This window comes from Podarcis melisellensis (genome assembly GCF_964234715.1).
Source record: "Podarcis melisellensis genome assembly, chromosome: 1".
NCBI classification, from domain to species: domain Eukaryota; kingdom Metazoa; phylum Chordata; class Lepidosauria; order Squamata; family Lacertidae; genus Podarcis; species Podarcis melisellensis.
The window spans coordinates 23998660-24016674 of NC_138528.1; the positions used below are offsets into that span (position 1 = coordinate 23998660).

The following is an 18015-nucleotide window of genomic DNA, read 5'->3' on the forward strand; positions in this document are numbered from 1 at the left end:
GGCCGAAAATAAATTTCAATAAATACATTTAATCAGTTAGTTGAATTTAGGACCTATTGAAGTTAATGGGACAAATTAGTTATGATTAAGGCCACTATTGCAATGGAAATCCTCCCTCCAGTCTTTGTGATGCCCGGCACCCTCCCCAAATCTGCTCTAGAGGGTTGGGGGAACCCTCTAGGGCAGTGGTTCTCAACCTGTGGGTCCCCAGATGTTGTTGGACTACAACTCCCATCATTCCTGAGCTCTGGCCTTGCTAGCTGGGGGTGATGGGAGTCATAGTTAAAGAACATCTGGGGACCCACAGCTTGAGAAAGGCTGCTCTAAGGTATGGAGGTGTATGTGGACAGAGTAAAGGGATGTGGAAGTTTGCATCCAGTACACTGGCTGCAAATATTAAGTCGTGGGTGGCAGGGAAGCATGCAGGTCCACTGCCACATGACATGTGTAGCTTTCCATAGCTGAGATTAGACACGAACTGGTAGCTGGTAGATGCAGCGTTCATTATAAGAAAGTTTGCGGCATGACTGAGCACAGACTGCTTACGAAGGTTTTTTCACCTGCTTATGTCGGTCTGTGTTTCTGCTTCCACCTGCTTGGTGAAATTGCTTATTTTCTGTCTTGCTGGCTTATAATAACGGTACTGCGAAAGGAAGGACTTAGCATCCGATTTCAAAGTGCGTGGTGTGAATGGCTGCCGACCATTGGTGAAACGTTCAGAGTGCTTGTCAAGGAGATCCCCACTGCACACTTTGGGTTCAGGGTTCGGGGCCTTGTGAGGATGCTTGTTTGCAATGCTGTCGGAAGAAGAGTTGGATGAAATTTTGGAGTGCAACCTCTGGAGACTCGATGTATTGACACATGAGGTTGGGTCTGAGATGTTGGAGGCTTTCGGAGCATCTTTCCTGGCAGGATTTGCAGCATTCGGAAGGGCTGTGTTTTGCCTCTCTGGAGTTGCCTGGGGGCCCAACACACACCTTTGTTCACTAGGTGTACATGAGGGTAGCCCAACGTTGTCTTCTGCTTCCAAGGTATCCTAGCAGGGATTAAAAATACATACACAGAGTAAGGCTCCTTCTGCTTTATTTCATTAAAAAGTACAGTCTTTTTTCCAGCTTTAATGTGTGCAGTGGGCAGTCAAAATAATAAAGGGTCTGGAAACCAAGCCTTACGAGGAACAGTTTGAGGGAGTTGGGTGTGTTTAGCCTGGAAATGAGGAGACTGAAAGCAGATATGATAGCCATCTTCAAATATCTAAATGGCTGCCATGTGGAAGATGGAGCAAGCTTGTTTTCTCCAGCTCCGGCAGAGGCTAGGATCTGAACCAATAGATTCGAGTTACAAAAAAGGAGAGTCCGACTCAACATCAGGAAGTACTTTCAGACAATAGAATGGACTCCCTTGGAAAGTGGTAAACTCTCCCTCATTGTCTCCTTCCTTGGACATTTTTAAACAGAGTTCGACAGCTATCTTTACTTGAGATTCCTGCATTGTAGGGGGTTTGACTACTTGACCCTTAGGGTCCCTTCCAACTGTAAAAGGTAAAGGGACCATTAGGTCCAGTCGTGGCCGACTCTGGGGTTGCGGCGCTCATCTCGCTTTACTGGCCGAGGAAGTCGGCGTGCAGCTTCCGGGTCATGTGGCCAGTGTGACTAAGCCGCTTCTGGTGAACCAGAGAAGCACAGAAACGCCGTTTACCTTCCCGCCAGAGTGATACCTATTCATCTACTTGCACTTTGACGGGCTTTCGAACTACTAGATTGACAGGAGCAGGGACCGAGCAACGGGAGCTCACCCTGTCACAGGGATTCAAACCGCCGACCTTCTGATCGGCAAGTCCTAGGCTCTGTGGTTTAAGCCACAGCACCACCCACGTCCCTCTTCCAACTTTACAATTCTATTATTTATATGATTTTTTTCACATTTTTATTGTTCACTATGTATTTATTCTTTGTTAGCCACCTTGAGTATGGTACATGAACAGGCAGGTTATTAAACTGAACAATAAGTGAAAGAACTTGCAACTTAATATCATCCCTTTAGATTTCTGGGATTGTGATACTGCTAGAGAAGAAGCTCCAGCAGCAAAAAAATTAGGAGGACCAGGTTCTTGAAAGCACTAGGCCCCAAGGCCAGATAGCATTTTTTTGAGAGAGAGCGAAAGCAAACCAGTTCCCACCGAAAAAAAACATTAAAAAACAAAATGCAGCACATGCACTAACGCCACACATACTAATATTATCAATGAAGTGCGGATTAAATACCTAAATAAATCCCATTGTAGATTTAAGGCATCTGAAAACTGAATGCTTCAAAGAAAACACCAGGAGTGCTACTTGCTTCCTTTCATCTTTCTTCATAGATTTATCATGACTCCTATTAGTTGGAAGTCTTGTGTCCCATGTGCCCACTTCTTATTAAGGACTCTTAGGTGGAAAGCACACCAGTGTCTTGTGGAGTGCTGTAGCGTGGGTGGGTAGGAATGGCCCCGGGTGCAAAATTCTGAGGGAGTGCAACCCAGCACATCCACAACAAGCTCTCTCACCAAGACCACGTGACTGCCACCCTCCAGAGCCACGGGGAGGCGAGCTGTGCTTGGGCCGAGCCTTGGGGGCTGTGGCGGCACCTCCTTTTCGTGGTCAGCAAAAGGAACCAAAACAGCACATTCTGGGACACCCATTCAGAATTTTTTTAAAACTGTGAAGAAACCTTCTCTTGCAGCTTCCCCTCCCACAGGAATTAGTATCCCCGCGATGTGTTTCCCATCTCCTGAATGTTTACACACTCACAATTGGCATCAGTGCTGTTTGTTGGCAGGGAAACCAACTATTATTTGTTTGTTTATGGATTTCGCTTGGCCTTTCTACACGTAACTTCTAAGGTGGCTTACAAACAGTCTGGAAAAGAATGCAAATGAAATGAAAACGATTAACATAAAAACCAGCTAAAAATCCAATGGCAACGAAAGCCGGCAACACAACCAGCAACAACCTGAGGTTATACACTGCTCCAAGGTTGGAAAAACAAAGTTTGTCATGGTGGCTAAAATATAACAGGCAAATGATGTCTGAGGAGGGAGGGCGCTGCAGATTTAGGGTACCACAGCAGAGGCATCACTGTTCCTTAATCCCAAGGATGGGGCTTCCAGAGCAGTGCCACATTTGATTACCTCAGTGCATGGGCAGGTTTACAGTGGCAATGGGGATTTGCCATGGTGAGACCAAGCCCTAAAGGAAATCTAGGGAAGTTGTGAGAGCTAACCTAGGACACATCTTTGTCTTAAACCAAAATTGTACTCATTGATTCCCCTTTTTAAAAGAAACAACAGACGGATGCTGAAGGTGGTATTCGGAACTGGATTCCAAATCAGACCACTTCCTATCATTTCATAATAGGGTACCAAGAATACAGGCCTCATTACTATGTGTCCTCTTTAGTGTCTTCTTTCAACTCCATTTATTCCTGCTTCTGGCCTTCAGCTGTTTTTTATTTAGTGAGATACAAAGATAGCCTGAAAGACACATCATCAAAATGTAGATGCTGCAGTTTTCTAGTGTACTGGAATTTCTAGCTAGCTTAATCTGAGAAAGCTACTTTGCAGTGCCTTTGAAAGCTGTGATTTATTTTTCACTATCTCTTAAGGGTAGCTTGCTTGGTCTGAATGTGATCGCATTTCCCTCTGATATGATATGACACATTTTTTAAAGGGCTTGAAAAAAGAGGAATGCAGAGAAGACATAAAAGTAGTAGAAGACAAGTAAAATGTGGAAATAATCCATTAAAAGATAGCAATACGAATCTAAGGTAAAGGACCCCGGATGGTTAAGTCCCATCAAAGGCGCTCATCTTGCTTTACTGGCTGAGGGAGCCGGCATTTGTCCACAGACAGCTTTCCGGGTCATGTGGCCAGCATGACTAAACCGCTTCTGGCACAACAGAACACCATGACGGAAACCAGAGTGCACAGAAACACTGTTTACCTTCCCACTGCAGCAGTACCTATTTATCTACTTGGACTGGTGTGCTTTTGGCAGGCGCTAGGATAGAGCAATGGAAGCTCACCCCATCACATGAATTCGAACCACCGACCTTCTGAACAGCAAGCCCAAGAGGCTCAGTAGTTTAGACCACAGCGCCACCTGTGTCCCTTTAATACAAATCTATACCTACAGTGGAACTAGACAAAAGGGAAACGTGGCTCATCAACTTTTGAAGAAGAATTGGGAGAGGGTTTATAATCCTTTTCCTGTCCACAAACTCTCCCCTGAAAACCCCTCCTGCCATTTTTAATAGATCTCCTCTCTACTGCTGTCTCCAAAACCAGAAGAAGGAATAGCACCCTGGTGGGGAGAAGTATGGAATATGCTTTAGAGAATTAGCAGACATGAGCTTGTGTACACTTCCTTCCTACTTGCCAATTCTCCCATGTAAGCATCCCTCCAAATCCCTATTACCTCCTATTGCAACAAATGTTTTGGCAGTTCAACAGAGAAGTATCTCACTCAGCTGTTACTTGAGAGCAAGTCCCATTGAAATCAACAGGCTAGGAGTGCAAGAGTGATGTATATTATGGAGAAAACTTACAAAACATCTAAAACAGAGTTGCTGGTTGGTAAGAAGAATGAAAAAGAATAGTACAAGAGTAGCCAAAATGGTGCCCTGCTGATGTTGTTGGGATACAGCTCCCATCATTCCTGCCAACTGGCCATGTTGGCTAGAACTGATGGGAGTTGGAGTCCAACAACATCAGCAGGGCACCATTTTGGCTACCCCTGGACTATGAGATACATTATTTTGGGGAGGGGAGAGAGATGCAGACAGTCTTGTAATGCTGGAAGCTCTAGATAATGGACCAGACTAAGGAATAATAATGTGAATGATAGCAAAAAAGAAGAACAATTGCCTTGAAGTATGAAACAGAATGAGCCACGCATTTGAGGATGCTCAGAGCCAAATAAAAGCTCAGTATAGATAGATGTGCATTTTTAGAGAAGCTTTTGGCCAGCTGTGGACAGCTGATAAGACCAACAATTGCTCTATTGTTGTTTCTGTCACCTCATGCCAACAAACAGAGCATAAATTACACAACTGAGACTTAGCGGTTATCATCTCAGTTTTGATATTATGTGATAACAAGCTATATTCCTCTCCACCCCGCCCCACACCAAAGGAATCCCTGGGTGTTGTTTGGTTTTGGAAATAATTTTGATTAAAGATTTTCTTGAATTACAAAAGAACATGCAAAATCTCTCTTTTTTATCATAGAGTCTCTTAGTTACATTCAAACACCAGTGATAACCATCCTGCTACTGTGTTATATCTTCCTATAACTGAGGTCTCAGGTTAAAAGAAAGATTTCATCACAAAAATGAGATCAATCATCCCCACTCCAACAAAATCTAACACACTCTTGGCTGTGTACTCTGACCAATAACTTTAAAATGAGCCATTCCACAGTAGGGATTGGCCAGTTCAGTATGGCTATCAAAAACAGATTGTTTTTAGAGGCATAGGAGATATTGTCCTTCTTGTTATGTTATTTGGATGTGCTAAATATTATTAATACAATAAACTATACAACAAAAATTTGATAAAATCCAAAAGATCGGGAGTTCCCAAAATGTTGCCCCCATGGATCACTTGAAAATTGCTGAGGGTCTAAGTGAACCACTTACTGGTTTTTTCTTCCGCCTGTCAAAGCAGAATATAATGTGCTGTGATACCTCCAAGATTTATCCCATGAAAATAGGGATGTCCTAAGGAAAAGCTGGACATTGTGGGATCAAATCAGAAACCAGGATGGCTTCTGTAAATCTGGGACTGTCCCTGGAAAATAGGGACACTTGGTGGGTCTCTGCTAGATGCTGTAGAATTTCTAATTGTATTTTCTTAGCTTTTGTTTTTTTATTGTACTGCAGTTTGAATTCCAACATAAAACATGATAATAAATAATAAAACAAATGTAGAAATACAAAAGAAGGAATAAAAATACAAATTAAAATCAACAAGAACAATTAATGCACTCTGCCCACCATTCATAGCTGCTTCTCTCATTGTTCAGCATAGACCTGCCACTGAGGAACACCTGAATGAAGCCCATGGGCCAATGGTGATCCATGGACCACAGTTTGGGAACCCCTGCAACAGATCAGTCACCACTCAAATAACAAAGATATGAGACATCAAAATCGCAACAATGGGGCAAGAACAAAAGAAAGTGTTTCCAAGTGAAAGAATTATGAAGTGCTCCTTAGCTGCCTTCTGACCTTCAGTGGGTCAATTTCCACAAATACACCTGCGGAACAGAGCCCTGTACAATGAGAAGGAATTAGAAAAGTTGGGTTGCAGATAAAACTAGGGAGTCAGCACTCCTGAAGGCTTTGTCTGACTTTGAACTGCAGAAAGTCATTCAAGATTTACAGAAAACCATGAATCTGAACAGGCGACAGACACATCCTGTTCCTAGGGGACTCTTCCCATGGCTTCGATTCCATACTGAAGCATGAAACCAGAAGAAAGATACAGCTAACCTTCAGCAAAACATATATATCTTTCACACAGATCCCACTGAGTGGTAGAAGCGCTATTGAATAACCCTGACGGCACAAAACAAACCACAAAGCTTCCTAGTTTTGCCTCTCTGCCCAGCCACCCGGACCCAGTCTTAAAAAATACTGTGATCTGCACAAATAGGATATGTTTTATTGAACAGGAGAACTTTGTAACACTTGCTCAACCTGATGAATTGCAACACGTCAAGGACACGGCTGTCATTTTTTAAGTGCACGTAGGTTGCTTTAAGAATTTCTGCATTACACGGGAAGAAGTAAAAAGACTGATTTGGAGATAGCTCAAAGTGTATGGTACACACCACTTGCCAGCTTGTAGCATAGTATTTTGACTCAAAACATTGGGCTGAATCAGACTTAATGCTAAACTATACAGTGGTACCTCGGGTTACAGACACTTCAGGTTACAGACATTTCAGGTTACAGACTCCGCTAACCCAGAAATAGTACCTTGGGTTAATAACTTTGCTTCAGGATGAGAACAGAAATCGCACGGCAGCATTGCAGCAGCAGGAGGCCCATTAGCTAAAGTGCTACCTCAGGTTAAGAACAGTTTCAGGTTAAGAACGGACTTCCAGAACGAATTAAGTTCTTAACCTGAGGTACCACTGTACTGCAATGTTCTGAGAATGCACTGCAGGAGCCCCCAAGCTTCTGTGTTCCCATCTCCTTGGACACAAGGAAAATTGGAAGTTTTCACTTCTGTATTCCAAACCATAGTTTGCCATGCCGCCTTAACCCACAGAAACTGTGGTTAATCTTAACTTTGGTTAGCAGAAAAACCAACTTCAAACCATAGTTTTGTAATTATAGTTTTTTTGTAATTTTGTAATTATAGTTAAGATTAATCCCAGTTTAGGGTTCTGATGTCATGTTAAACTATTTTCCCTTCTGTTTTAAAGTAACTGCAGTTTAGCATGTTGTTCAAATCCTAAATTCTGACTCCACAGTTTAGGGTTGGGAAAACATGTGCTTAATCAAAAATAGAAGCAAATTCTTCTGACCTCTTCCTTGTAGCTTTGCCCTAGGAGATAGGAGAAGGATTGGGGATGGGACATTTAATTCTCCAAAGCTGATTCTCATAGGGATAGGGAACCTATCGCTGTCTAGATATTCTTCAACTCCAACTCTCACCAACCAAAAAAGCCAACGGTCAAGGCTGATGGGAAATGTAGTCCAAAAACCCCTGGAGGATCACAGGTTCCCCATCCCTGTGATCCATAGTTTAGTGTTACATCAGAACAGAGCAGATGTATTTTAAATCCCAAATCTGGCATAGATCCAGCATTCCCAGGGGCTTTTCAAGCTCTAAGGTTTGTTTATTCAATTTTATTGGACAACAAAACTAGTTATAGATGAGGCTTTCCGTTTACATGAACAATTTTTCATACAGGCCAGAAAAGTCTACTATATCATATTAGGATATCTTAAATAACAATCGAGCAATGTGCCTATCCAGTTTATAAGATGCTTCATTTACTCTTTCACATGGGCAACTATTGCACAAAGCAGCTGGTGATCTCTCTGAGTGCAGGGATTCTGAATGGAAAAAACTGGGATCACATGTAGCCTTATGTCTGCAGCAGGTGGATGCAACTGCAACACTAAATACTAATGCTAAAGCTAATAAATGCAAACTCGCTGATGCATGGAAGATTAGATGCCAGCGCTCATCACTATTAATGAGAAGAGAATGCAAATGAATACCACTTAAAAAGAAGCAGAATAGAACAGAAAGTCAGGTGGATAATCAATGCTAAGACGGGCTAATTTGTTTGGACATTGATTTTGTTGGTTATCCAGGAAAGTGAATTTATTATACTTAGATGGAGTAAAACCTCAGAAATTTCTATTCATCCATCACTGACTGCTCATAATACCACAAAGTGCTTAGACAGTACAAATTCATATAGTGTAATTATTTAAAGACTTTTCATTCTGTTGTCTGAATATTAAGATTCATTATAATTTACTTTCCTGGCCCCCAATAGCTGAGAAATTATGAACAGCCTGATTTAGAAGATGAATGTCATCTAATATGTAATCTCTTACAACAATCGAAGCAGATCCCAGTTAAATTGATGGAATTTAAAGATAAAACAGGTGAGCAGAATCTCCACACACCCTGCTTGTTGCTGGGATGTAACACTGAGACAGGTTGCTCTGCTTGCCACACACTGGGTGCCTGCTATAAGTAAGGATTGCATAAACCACCCCCTACACTTTTGCTTCTACAGATATCTTAGATTTGCAGCTTGATCCTAACCATGTCTGCGCAGAAGTAAAACAGATGAACAGGGGATCCATCGGCTTGTAGACCTATTACAAAAATATTGCCAATTTATATGCATAGATGACTCTAGGCATTAAGATGGCGAATGGCTGGGATCTCACCAGCACTGTGCTTTGCAGTCTGCCCAGATCTGGGGCTCATCGCAACAGACCCACAACTTGGGCCCCCAACCCACCCCTTAGCACCTGTGGTACAAGTGGAGGATCTCATTTCTCAACCCGACTCCCTCTTCCAAAACACTAACTGCACGGCATGAAAATGAGTCGGTTCTAGGCTTACGCTTTTTAGACAGATGGTATTGCAGTGGCACAGAATAAGCCATTTTAGCATCTAAGCAGTACATAAATGAATGAACGAAACAGCTGCATCTAAGGCAGCCAAAGCTGCTTCAGGGTGGAAGGTGCCACCAACCCTGGTTTTCCAATTGCACATATGCTGTATTTGGCAAACAAGGTTATTTATTATTATTATTATTTTATTATTATTTATTTGTTGCTATCAAAGGGTTAAAAGAGTAGCAGAAACGCTCTAATCACTGAGCAGCTGGAGGTCATTAGGCTTCCAGGAACATGAGTCTGTATAAATAGTCCCCCTGCTTGTTTGTTCTCCCCCTTCTCCCTTTTGGGTGTGTGTTTTTGCTGAGATGTGTGGTTCGTCGCCAGGGTTGTTTTTGGTGTTTTGTAAATAAACCTTTTTTTGATTTACAAACCGCATGCTCCAGGACTCCTTTTTGGGAAGATGCTGCCTCTCCTGCCCTTCTTAGCTGCTGCGCGAAATCCTCTGCCGTGGTGAGACTTTTAAAGAAGGAAGTGCACTGGGCATTTACATTAAACTAATTAAAGTTTAATGGGACAGGTTATGGTTGTTTGTACGTCAAGAAGGAGATAAGGAGAGCAGTTCAGAGTGATTTATGCAAGGACTGGAGTGAAGACAGAAGCGGTTGCCGACAACGAAAGCCTCCAAAGCAGCTTGAGTCCTGCAACGTGCCTAGAAAAGTTTTAAAGAGGCACTGCGCAGTTTGTACTCGCTGGAAGACGTCTGATTCCTCAAGGAGCCACCTCAGCAGCTGGGAGACGGTCTACAGGTGTGTGAGTATCGTTCCTAAGCCCCAGGGAGGATGGCAGAGTCCCAGGAAAGTTTTACTGTCCCGTTTACGCGACTCAATGGGAAAAATTGGCAAGATTGGAAGGCTAGAGTAAGGGTTTGGTTGCAAGCAAAAGAGTTGTGGAGCTGTACTGAAGCACCGCCTTTACAGGCAGCTGCAGACGCATCTGCAGAAGCCAAAGCAGCAGCAGCAGCTTCACAGAAACGCGACAGGAAAGCCCAAGGTCTACTAGTTTTGGCAGTGGGACCAGAGCAAATGCCTTATGTTTCTGAGTTAAAGAACACGCATGAGGTCTGGACGGTTCTGCAGCGGTTAAATTCCAGAAACACTGCGGGGGCCAAGATCCATGCTACAAGATGTTTGTTTGATTTACGTCTCCAACCGGGAGCGTGTGTGAAAGAACATATTGCCAAAATGGTGTCTGCCTTTAATCAACTAAGACAGCTGGGCATTCCTTTTTCTATGGAGCAGCAGTCATACATATTGTTGTCTTCTCTTGATAAAAGCTATGAGACTCTAGCTCTAACTTTGGAAGCTATGCCTTCAACTGAATTAACCCTTGAATACATTTCTTCTCGGCTTGCGGATGAACAGGATAAAAGGCAAAGAGAAAGAGGTTTGTCTTTAAAGGGGAGTTATGTTGTGCCTAAGAGTGTTGATGCTGAGTTTGAGCACACAGTAAATGCTTTTGCAGCTAGACACTGTTTTCGCTGTGGTTCCCCTTCCCATCTAATCAGGAATTGCACACGTGAACCTGGTCAAGACAGCAACAAGGCCGTTACCCCTAGTTACCAGACAAGGAGTTCCAGGGGACGTCGAAGAAGAGGAGGAGGTCGTGGCTACTCCCACAGCACACAGCACATGGCATCAGCAATGGCGTTGATGCAAGGGCGTGGCCAAGGCAGCAATCTACGCTGGTTGATCGACAGTGGTGCATCTCACCACCTGGTGGCGCCATCTAGTGTACGTTTGCAGAATTGCAGACATTTGCTAACCCCTAAAGTTGTGACAATGGCAGATTCAACTAAACGTTCCTTAGAGACTGTAGGCACAGTGTTCTTAAATTGTTTGCAAACAGAAATTGATGCCTACGTGCTAAAGGGACTGAAGGGGTGTATTTTGTCTGTGTCAGAACTTGATAGAAATGGGTTTAAAACTGTGTTTGAAAATGGGGTTTGCACTATTTCAAAGAATAACGTATCTCTTTTGCAGGTGGAAAGCAGAAATGGGTTATATTATTTTGAGACAAGTCCAGATGAAGTTGAACAGGTTCATGCTGGTTGTGTGAACACGCCTACCCATAATTCTTGTGTTCATTTATGGCACCGCCGTTTAGGGCATATTAATTTTCAGTATGTTAAAAGGCAACCTGAATTATCAGAAGGGTGCAAATTGAACAAATGTACTAAGTATTTGGATTGTACTGCATGCAAAAGTGCGAAGGTTCATAGATGCAGCTATCCCAGTTCAGATAGGAAATCTGACAAAGTATTCCAACTTGTGCATATGGACCTGTGTGGCCCAATGCCTGTTGCTAGCATGGGAGGTTCAAAGTATGCACTGTGTCTCTCGGATGACAAAACAAAGGTTACATGGTTTTTTCCTCTCAAAACAAAAGCAGATACTGCAGAAACAGTTAAAAATTGGGTTCATGCGGTAGAACTTGAATTTGGTACTAGAGTACTTGCTTTTCAGACAGACAGAGGGTCAGAATTTACCGGGTCTGTGTTGCAGAATTTCTTTAAGAAAAAGGGAATTAAGCATCGTCTGTCTACACCTTATTCCCCCCAAGAAGGAGGCGTGGCCGAACGTAAAAATAGGGTTCTGCAAGAGTTGGCAAACTCTATGTTGTTTGATGCTAAACTTCCTCAGAGTTACTGGGCGGAAGCCTGGCAGGCGGCTACTCATATTCTGAACCGAGTATATAATTCGGTAATTGATACTACGCCTTATTTTGCTTTATATGGGAAGAAGCCCAAAGTTAATTACTTTCGGGTGTTTGGATCTCAAGCCTATGTACTTATCCCAAAAGCGTTAAGGAAAAAGGGAAGTCCAAGGGCTAGGAAACTCATCTTTTGCGGGTACGAACCACATGCCAAATCTTGGAGGTTTGTGGACCCAGGTGGGGATACTACAAGAGTGGTCCTCAGTAGGAGCGCTGATTTTTGTGAGCAGTCCGGATGGACTCACTTACACGCTAACCCTGACATTTTGAGAGATGATTTAGGCATTCATGCTGAGAAAGAAAGTCCAGAGAGTGATGAGCCAGAAAGGGATGGTGCACATGGTTCAGATGCAGATTCTGATCAGGCACGAGGTTCTTCTCCTAAGGTAGAAAAGCCAGAATCTAGGAGTGCTCCAACTTCGCCAGTCAGTAGGCCTAGCAGACAGCAAAAGCAAAGCAGGTCACCTGCAACACCAAGCCCAAGGGAGGTATCTAAACGGAGGTCTTTATCCCTAGAGGCACGTCCAGACATAAAGTCTGAGACAGATTCTGACAGCCAACGGTCAGAGGGGGCACAAGAGGAGCAATTGCGCAGGTCAAAACGCGCCACGAAGGGCAAGCCGCCAGAGCGGTTTAAGGTGACAAGTGTATACGTAAATATGGCACAGTGTGAGCCAGAAAGCTATATGGAAGTACAACAGCTTCCAAGCTCAGAAGCCGTAAAGTGGCAGGAAGCAATGGAAAAAGAGATGGCTTCAATGAAGTCTCTCGGTGTGTTTACAAGTACAGAGCTTCCGAAAGGGCAACAAGCTGTAGGTTGTCGATGGGTCTATCGTTTAAAGCCCACAACTACTGAAGAGTTGCAATATAAAGCCCGACTAGTTGCAAAAGGGTTTTCGCAGCGCAAAGGTGTTCACTATTCTCAAATCTATGCCCCTACTTCAAGATCGGAGTCATTAAGAATGCTTCTAGCCTCTTCAGCTAAGAAGGGAAATAAGCTGTTTCATTTTGATGTCAATGTGGCTTATTTAAATGCAGACTTACAGGAGGAAGTCTATATGACACCACCACCAGGTTTTGAAGGAGACAAGCCAAACCAGGTCTGGCGCCTACACAAATCCATTTATGGGTTGAAACAGTCCGCCCGTAATTGGAATTCCTGCTTAAACGATGCTCTAGAGAGCATGGGGTTCAGAAAGAGCGCAGCAGATGCGTGTCTTTATCTAAAAGGCTCGGGATGTGAACAAGAAGCAGTTTTGATATTTGTTGACGATTTATTATACAGTGGAAAGGATGATAAACTTGCACAACAATTTGCCACAAAGCTTGGAGAAAGGTTTCAGATAAAATCACTAGGCAATGTATCTGTTTATCTAGGAGTTAAAATTCAGCAAGATGAAAATGGTAACTATTGGCTTAGCCAAGAAGCTAAAATCCAGCGGTTGCTGGAAAGGTTTAAAATGAACAACTGTGCTGGTGTTAAAACCCCAATGGAGTTAAGTTACACAAAGGATGCTCAAACTGAGCAAAAGGCAGAGTTCTGTAATCCCGGGGTTTACCAGTCAGCGATAGGCAGTCTACTCCACATTGCACAGTGGACTCGGCCCGATATAACATATGCTGTCAACATGCTGTGTAGACAAGCTGAAAAACCATCAATGCATGCTTGGCAAGGAGTAAAAAGAGTTTTAAGGTATCTCCAAACTACCAAAAGCTTTCGCTTAAAACTATCAGCAGAGGGCAGCACACAACTTGAATGTTGGGCCGACAGCAGTTGGGCAGATGCTGGACCAGATAGAAAATCAGTGTCAGGAATAGCGATAAAATTTGGAAATGCACTAATTGGTTGGAGATCAAGAAAACAATCACTTATAGCTTTAAGTTCAACTGAATCTGAGTTCAATGCGTTATCAGATATATGTAGAGAACTGGAATTTTATAAGCAACTGGTACAAGAATTGTTTGGAGAATGTTCCCTACCTATCAGAGTGTGGGAAGACAATCAACCTTGTATTAAACTAGCTAAATCAGGTCAATTCAAGGCGCACACAAAACACTTGGATATCCGTTATCAAAATGTATGCCAAAGTGTAAAACAAGGTTTAATTGAACTAAAGTATTGTCCAAGCCAAGAAAATCTCGCAGACGGTTTTACAAAAGCTTTGAGTCCGCAATCTCATAAATGTTTCTGTTCAGGTTTAAATTTGTATTAAGGTTGGTACAGCTCAGTGTTACGAGCGAGAGGGGGTGTTGCTATCAAAGGGTTAAAAGAGTAGCAGAAACGCTCTAATCACTGAGCAGCTGGAGGTCATTAGGCTTCCAGGAACATGAGTCTGTATAAATAGTCCCCCTGCTTGTTTGTTCTCCCCCTTCTCCCTTTTGGGTGTGTGTTTTTGCTGAGATGTGTGGTTCGTCGCCAGGGTTGTTTTTTGGTGTTTTGTAAATAAACCTTTTTTTTGATTTACAAACCGCATGCTCCAGGACTCTTTTTTGGGAAGATGCTGCCTCTCCTGCCCTTCTTAGCTGCTGCGCGAAATCCTCTGCCGTGGTGAGACTTTTAAAGAAGGAAGTGCACTGGGCATTTACATTAAACTAATTAAAGTTTAATGGGACATTATTGAATTTATATACCCCCCTATACATGGGGGTCTCAGGGCGGTTCACAGATTAAAATCAAGATATAAAACCACAAAATATATAATAAAAATTAAAACAACAACCCAATAGCCCCCCCCGCACCCAAAAGACACATTTTAAAAATGGTATAGGATGAGGCAAAGGCCTGGTTAAAAAGGAACATTTTTGCCTGGCGCCTAAAGGCACCCTCTGGACCTCTTGAGGAGACAGCACATGAAGAAGGGCCTCAGAAGATGATCTCAGGGTCCACGTAGGTTCATATGGAAAGAGGCAACCCTTGAGAGGTATTGCGGTCCTGAGCCGTTTAAGGCTTTATCAGTTGTTATCAGTGTTGATGAATACTGACCCACACGGTTTCATCAACGCAAAGTCCTGGGTCAGTTACCACTGTATCACCATGAAATGGCACTAGGGGTGGTCATGTGTTAAGGAAGAAGTGAGATTGTGCCCACTGACAACACTCCTCCTCTTCCTGCATGTTTGACGTACATGAGGGCCCTAAGTGCACCATCGCAAAGCTCTTCCACATGAGGAAGGCGAAGAAACGCACAGCATGTTGATGTCACGGAATGAGGCCTGTTATTCTGCATGTTAAAGGGAAACGATGAGGAGTGTTGAATATGCAGGAATGACATTTTCAGTGGTGTTCAGAGGCAGCCCACTAACCCACACAATGCGTACTTGCCTAAAAGCAATGTGCGTGCAAGCAAAGGTAGACCTGTCTGAATTATGGCTGACTCCCAGCTGCTCAGCCCCACTCCTTACCCCAGAGGATTTTGGTGGGAGAGCTTCTGCCTCACATGAAAGCAGAGAAGAACAAAGTGGGCAGGAAACATTGCCTGGATAAACCTAGTTCTATACGGACACCATGCAATTTCAGTTCCTGTAGTGGACTTGATTGCAATTTTATTTTGAGCATCGTTCACAAGCTATTTTGGGAGCTTCTCGGGGCTATAAAATGAGACTGAAGTATTCTAAATAAATGCATTTAAAATGTCATATTCTACTTCTTCCTATCTCACTGGTAGAAAGAGCACTTGTTTTTAAAATCTCACATATGTCTTGTAAGACACCTGCATTATTGCAACCCCCACATAAACACGGTCAAAGCAGTAGTTTGCTAGCAAGTGCTGCAGAGCATCTCAAGGTTATAGAAGTATCTTCATCCATGGGCTAAGAAAGACATAACAACATCCTTGATGCGAGAAAATAACAGTGACTAAAAGATGAAAGCTCACATATTTTATCTGACATTCCTCTCTTCTTCTTCAAAACGGAAAACAGAAGTAACTACTGTGCATATTGCATCTCCAGCACCAACAATATTCCAAAGCACAATTATTTTCCAGAAACCTAATAATGTCATCACTCACATTGTCAGATACCAAATAGTCATGCAAGAACCAACCAGCTAATGGCCAGCATTATGCAGCAGCTGGATGCAAAATACACCCCGGTGCATATTTTAAACCGAAAATGAATCCCGTCAATTGTTTCTCCTGCTCTCATTGCTATGAAAACAACATTATTCTTCCAAGTGTTTGTCTTACAAAAAGATTCCTCTCCTGGCTAGCATAATTCTACCCAGTGCTAGTCAACAAGTGTAGCTATGAAGCCAAAAGTTTACAAGAACTAGTAATTTGATGTGATATTATTCAACACGACAATGAAAGCAATTAGAATGAATCCTTCTCTGACAGGAGTGGAATCAAGGGCTAATTAAAAAATAAAAATCATTATACCTACTTTTCTATAGGTGGCTGACAGTGGTCTTCTACTCTCCCTGGAACTAGATCGGGACCCATTTTTAGATGAAATCATCTCCTTTTCACATTTTTCCACTTCTTTCTTGAGTTTCTCTCTTCGCTGCTGGTCTGAAACTTAAGGTAATCAAAAATGAACCAGAGTTAAAAACAGAGGGATTCATATTAAGGCTCCTTTTAGTAATTAAATTACTGGGCTATTATGTGTTGTGATGGACTTAGGAAATTGAAAGTTTTGAGATATAGTCCAGAAATGTATGCTGCTCAGTTTAATTATGTATCACATAAGTGTTATCATCACCCATCTGGGTCTACTACCACACAAATAGTTATGTGTAACAACTACAATTCTCCTCATCCCTGGCCATGATTGCTGAAATTGATGGGAGTTGAAGGCCAGCAACACCAGGAGGGTGAAAGGTTCCCCAGAACTGGAATAATCAAATACAAATAAACAAATAAAACAGTTGCTTCCTTAAAGTCAATTGGAATTTCATTTGTACTTCGACAGTACTAAGATGAACTCTTATTTTGTTGTGGTTAACAGAAATGAGACAAATAATATTTACTTGGCAATGCCACGTATGTGTCATAAATATGCTGAAAATGCCCCTGTGGCCTTTTGACAGCTAAACTTTTAACAATACAACCTACCTGGAAATTATTAATTAATGTATGACAGTTTTCGGTTGGTGGTTTTGTTTGCTTTTAAATTGGATTATTCATGTTGTTGTAACCCAAACTGGCAGCTAATGGCAAAGGTTGGGCAAAGAATCAAACCAAATGATAAGTATCAGTAGGGCTTCATTAAGAACATATTAAACACACAGGTTGGCAGCTAAAGTTATATTTCGCTCTCATAATCAATTTTAGTCAAATGTAATCCAAGAAGCTTGGACTTCATTTTTCCTCTAAATTGTTAACAGTTATTTCAACTTTCAGATAAAGGGCAAATAGGTGGACAACTTGTGGCTTCTGAAAAATGAGTAGATATTCCTTTAAAATAAACACAGGCTCTGAAACATTCTGTGGAAGTGAGTAATTCAGTGTGGCACAAAGTATACAAAGTCAATGAGGCCATACTTCTGTGAAGTGATCTGTGAATCATCTTTATGGATGACACAATAGATATCTGTTAATTAAAATGCTAGGAACCCTTCTGGCTTCATTTCTTCTGGCTGCTCATACAATCAGACACACTATCTTTTATATGACTGCATATGGAAGAAAACGCGGTGAGTGACTGCGGAATTCCACACATCAATTTGTTATAGCTAAAACGTTGGCTCAAATCCAAAGAAAGTTAGTAACCTGAATGTTCCATTGAACTTGGTAGGATTCAAATGAGTTACAAGAAGTTTATCATAGTGATCTCTATGTAAATTGAAACATTGCAAGTTTCCCCTGGGTTTGGGTCAATATGTTTTATATTTAAAATGAATGTACAGTAATTCAGGTGTGCTTTGGATTGCACATGTGTAGTAGTAGTAGTAGTTGTTATTGTTGTTGTTGTTGTTGTGAGAATTTATATACCACCCTATACCTGGAGGTCTCTATTGGAATTTCAGCTCTGGTCCTCCGAGCTGATAAGGCTCATCTTCCTTTGAGCCCAGCAGAGCATTAAAACAATGCCACAATGGAAGGATGAGATAGGTATGATGCTACATTGCTATACTTTATTACTAAGCTATGCAGAGAGCAAA

At 42.3% G+C, this 18015-nt stretch overlaps 1 protein-coding gene across 9 annotated transcripts in view; it reads right to left on the reverse strand.

Annotated features, from left to right (window-relative positions):
• Window positions 1–18015, reverse strand: part of SPATA7 (spermatogenesis associated 7) — a 54789-nt gene that overhangs the window by 14811 nt on the left and 21963 nt on the right. For all 9 annotated transcript variants that reach the window (XM_081912131.1, XM_081912133.1, XM_081912130.1 and 6 more), the window contains 2 exons: window positions 16296–16429; window positions 561–1036 (listed from right to left, as the gene is read on the reverse strand). In XM_081912131.1, coding sequence (XP_081768257.1) covers window positions 561–1036; window positions 16296–16429 — 610 coding nt within the window. The remainder of the gene's footprint in view (window positions 1–560; window positions 1037–16295; window positions 16430–18015) is intronic.